Source organism: Apteryx rowi, unplaced genomic scaffold, assembly GCF_003343035.1.
Source record: "Apteryx rowi isolate R43461 unplaced genomic scaffold, aptRow1 scaffold_88, whole genome shotgun sequence".
Classification (NCBI taxonomy): Eukaryota; Metazoa; Chordata; class Aves; order Apterygiformes; family Apterygidae; genus Apteryx; species Apteryx rowi.
Genome location: NW_020451182.1, coordinates 2383970 through 2388998, shown reverse-complemented (window position 1 = coordinate 2388998; position 5029 = coordinate 2383970). Strand labels below are relative to the sequence as shown.

General features: G+C 44.5%; 1 protein-coding gene across 1 annotated transcript; it reads right to left on the bottom strand.

The window, feature by feature from the left end:
- Positions 1-1818: 1818 nt before the first annotated feature.
- Positions 1819-4887, bottom strand: NFKBIA (NFKB inhibitor alpha; the record flags this gene model as incomplete). Its single annotated transcript, XM_026090836.1, has 5 exons — positions 1819-2562; positions 3071-3331; positions 3451-3539; positions 4043-4253; positions 4693-4887. Coding segments are annotated over 5 exons (804 nt in total), but the record flags the coding sequence as incomplete, so codon positions are not given.
- Between the last annotated feature and the right edge of the window lie 142 nt (positions 4888-5029).

The following is a 5029-nucleotide window of genomic DNA, read 5'->3' as shown; positions in this document are numbered from 1 at the left end:
ATGTACCACTGCCTCCAAAACCACTTGACCAGCCCAGTACTACTGATAACTGTGCACTTTCCTCCCTTCCTCTGGCCCTGGAATAAAGAGTATTTGCATTCAGATGGTATCTATTTAAATATTTGTATACTATTTCTAGCCATGTACCTGAGCACTTCCAGAACACCGATAGCTATAGACAGCCAATGCCTCTACACAGCCTTGACATCATTTTAAGCCCATGGTTTGTAAGTGGGAAATTGAGTCTTAGCAAGATGAGAGAAACAGATTGCCTTTTCCATTTTCAGCCATCACAATGTGTTTAGTCAAAGAAGGTTGAAAGTTTCTTGGGATTCTTTGCTGGTGGAAACCCTGCCGCAGCCCAAAGCCCGAGGGGCAGGATGACAGCCACGGCTTGTCAGATTCTCAACCAGCCCCAGTGGTGGAAAACTTTGCAGGCTTGAAATTAGGCATGGCCCTATCTCCAATAAGGAAGTTTCGGTGCATGCACTTTGCCTATGCTAATGAAATGAGAGTGGAAGGGAAATAAAAATGACTCAGGATGACAATTTCTATATAATCATTTCCACAATGGCCTTTGGCTCCAATGCAAATTAGCAAGAACCCAGCCTGCTGAGGTGCTCTTCCTCATACCAAACAGCCCTCCGTAAGAGCCTTACTTAAAGCAGTTCATGTGTCAGAAATCCCTCAGGAAGAGACAAAAAAGCCAGGATCTTACTTAAAGAAAAGGGATTGGATGTGTCTATACAATCTGGAGCCACTGCCTTCATCAGTGGCTAGAGTCTGGCCATGGGCCAGCAGCCCAGAAGTCCCCTGGTGAATACTGTGTTGGCAGAGCTTGGTTCTGCGTCGGCAGCTCTGCTCCACCCCATCCTGATCCAGGGGGTTATGGCACAAGAGGAACAGGGCACATATAACCCAGGCTGGGAAAAGGGCATGGTCACACTTCCCTCAATTGATTCTTTATGTGGTCACATAATGATCCTGTATCTGTGGCTAGAATTAGTCCTACTCTGCAACACAATGCCAAAAGATCAGATACAGATGGAAATTTGAGTGAAATGATTCCGTTTGTATTAAAGCTTGGGAAAACACCCAGAAATAATTAAAATGGGTTAAGGCAATATAGTCCACCACTGCAGACTCGACAATGAGCAGCCATGAGGAGAGGGGYGAGACCCAATGCCTGAATTTCAAGGGTGGAAGAAGGCAGTGCTTGTTCCATGGCTTGCACTCCCCTCTTCCTGCAGAAATCCCCTTTGGAAAATCTGAAGGTGTCCAAGTTCAGACTGGAGCAGGGCTCTGATAAATGAGAGGGAAGCCAGGCATGGGACTGCTCTGCAAACCTCCAGACTCACCACGCAAGTCACCGTAAGAATGTGCTGGGTTTCCCCCCACCGTGTAGTAGCATCGAGCAGCTCCGCGGCCCTTTCCTGCACCAGCATAGGGCCACAGGGCCAAGAGCTGGAACAGACGGTGCCCGAGAGGCAGGTGGTTGCTACCAAATGGTGTCACAGATCTTTCTATAGGCTAAGCAGTCTGACACTTGTGTGACAGAGGGGGAATCCCAGCCCCCTCCTCGCCTGTGACAAAGGGCACAGGAAACTACACCTACATATATTTCTAAAATTAGCTGCAGCAGAAGGGCTGAGATTTCAAAGCTATACAGACACCTTATTCCTACTGAAGTGAACCACGTAACACCTCATGAGCATCTAAGCTTATAGGTATACTAGGTAGTAATTGTTTCTTAAAACTAACCACGTGGATCCCACATATCTCAGGACAATGAGGTGGACAATTAATCATTTCACAGACCACAGTAATTTGACATTTTTTAATAAATACATCTCACATGTACCAAAATAATTATAAACAAAATGTACAGTATTTACAAGCTATACAATTGCTAAAAAGTGTAGCAATTATGACACACATTGTGTGAAACACATCGTTTCCAATGCCCACAGTTAACATGATTGCTACCTCTCCCATAACAGCCAAGAGGTCATTCCTTTGGTTGATCCTCTGTCTGCTATACCCCACAAAGAGCAGCTGAGGTCAGTCAGTAAGGTGAAGTATCACCAGCCCAACAGAAACCTAAGGAACAGTTTCCAAAAAGATGGGATGTTTGTATGAGCCTGTCTTGTCATGAGTGGACAAGTATTCCTCGTAGTATTTAACACCTATAGACAGATCTTGAATGCATTTCTGTAAATAGTATGTTGGATCTGTAGTCCGTTTTCTTCATACTGTTAACAAGTTTGGATATGGGGTTCCTTATCAAGTGGTGTAAACAATCACAGATTTCTAGGGATGTTACATATTCCACTCCTGTTATTTAATCACAGGTCAGAACGTGGAACCTTGCTGTTACACTTAAGTGCTCCTTGCTGGGCAGTGTAGTATTTCAGTACTTTTTTCTTCCACATTTCGATTTTTTTAAAATGAAGAATGACAGTCCTTTTCCTATACATATGTACACAGTCACTTCCTTTCACAGAAACCTCTGCTTTAAAATGCCAGCTGTCGTCCTCCAATAAGGCAATCATCATATATGAGCTGGAAGAAAAAAAACCCAAAATGCTGTTAATGTAAAATTCTCACTGCAAGTATCATATCTACTCAGGGAGAATAGCCAAATTCTGCTTGCCCTGACTTCAGTAGCGTGCAAAATTTCTACACAGCAATGGTTACATTTGCTATCATTTGCAATTTACAGCACTGAGAATGTTAGAAAAATAAATGGTGGGGAGGAGAAAACAACAAATTAACTTAAGCTATATGTCACAAGGTTCTGTAGGTATCAGCAACAGGACAATGTTCAGAGAATCATGCTCTGTGAAATTAATATCTGTTCCCTAAGGTAGTTTTTATATTTTATTCTTACATTTATTCTATTTATATGTTGGCCCAACTGCCATACTTCCAACACTTGACACTGTAACCTTACTTTATGGGGATATTTAGGTCACCCATATGTCATCAGAGCACCAACAAAAATACAACTTAAGCATATAAAAGGGCAGGATTTGGTCCTTCCTATGAAAAGGTGCAAATAGCTACTTACTTCATCCTCTGTGAATTCAGATTCCGATTCACTGCTCTCCTCGTCCTCACTTTCTGGCAACATTTGTAGGTCAGCTGTGGTCAACTGCTTCAGCTGTTCCTGTATGCTGGAGTTGTCTCTTCCCCACGTGAGCTGATACGGGGAATAGCCCTGGTAGGTCACTTTATTCACATCTGCCCCGTGTTTCACCAGAAGGGACACCAGGTCTGAATTCTGCAGGTCTACAGCCAAGTGTAGTGCAGTTCTGCCATTGCATGGCTCCTGTATGAAAATAACCCAAGATGTTTCATGTTAGGAGAGCCAGGCTTGCCAGTGCCAGAACTGCTGATTCTTATGACTACACAACCCTGTTCAGTTAAATTCATAGATAAATCACATACCTGAGCATTTACATCTGCTCCTAAGGACAGCAAGTATTCAACAACAGCCAGATACCCTTGAATAGATGCCAAATGGAGACATGTATGTCCTGTAAAATACAAATGAAGGTAAAATTTGAGTAATTCTTACCTAATGCCTTATCTTTCACTTAAAAGTCAGGAGGATAGAATAATATCTAGGTTTGCAATTTATCAAAGGCAAAGGGGTGTTTTCCAAGAAAACCTTTCAACTTCTAATATGTATGGAAAACAGGAAAAGATTTTGGAAAGATTTCTTAGCTTTACTTTATTCCAGTGTTTGACTCCAAATTATTGTAACAAAAAATAGAAACACTTGAAATAAAATATTCAGAGTTAATTAAATTCTGCAAAAGTAGTCATTAAAAATGCAGAGTTTAAAGTTATGGCAGCCAATGATCATCAGTAAGGAGGCCTATAAGCCAATCAGGRAAATTTTAAGGAAATCAGACACTGCTATGTACTTTGGCTTCCTCAACCTTCTCCACCTTTCCAGAGGTCTTTGAGATCTACAGAGCAAGAACTTGTCCTCAGCGCAGCATACTGGCATTTCGGTACAGCAGATTGTGCGTACCGTTGTAGTTGGTTGCCTGTAGGACAGGGAGGAGGTGGTGCTGCTGGCAGTACTGTGTGAGGACGCTGACGCTTCTGAGGGAGCCCTGCTCACAGGCAATATGGAGTGGCGTGTTCCCTCGGAAGTCTCTGATTTCTGGGTCACATCCGGCCTTCAGAAGATTCTCAGCAATTTCAGGTTGATCTGTGATAATGGCCAGGTGAAGCGGAGTCTGCAGACAAAAGGGAAACCACAGGTTGGTAAGTGGCACTACAAACACAGCAGGCAGCAGCAGCGTCTGAACAGACCCTCAATCAGTTGGTGATTTTTGCCCAATTGAAAACAAACCCTATAAACAGTTGGGTTTTTTTAATACTTCTTGATAGTTGTTTTTTTGTCTGGAAATGATGAACTCTGAGCTCTCCAGATACCAAACAGTCATACGAAGGGCATCATTAATGTGACAATGAAGAGGGGTGCAACCCACTGCATCATATTTAAAAAATGCAGGCATTAAATGCCACTGCTGGTGAGAGGAAGTGTTGCATTAACAACAACTGGAGTCATTTGGGTGCTTGTCTGAACGCAGGCTTTGATTTAATATCCATCAAAAAATAGTAATAAGAAAGAAGCTTTTCTTTGGGGTGGTGGTGGCGGGTGCAGACCAGTACCTGGCTGAGGCTGTTCTGGAAGCTGAGGAAGGCCCGGTCGCCGGCCATCTGCCGGATCACCTCCAGGCTCAGGGCTTTCTCTTCGTGAATAATCGCCAAGTGGAGAAAACTGCAGGAAGGAAACAACCCCAAAAAAGAAGAGTGAAATCCCCCCGCAGGAGCAGCGGTGACGAGCGGGCCGCGCCGGCCGCCGGGGCGCGCCCGCCGTCATGTGCCGCGTTTCGAAACCGGGGCTTTTCGGCGGCCGGTGCTTTCCGCGGGGCCGCCGGGAGCCGCCTGTTCCTGGCGCCTCTCCAGGGACTTTCCGCGGCCGCGGCCCTGCCCCGGCGCGGCGCCT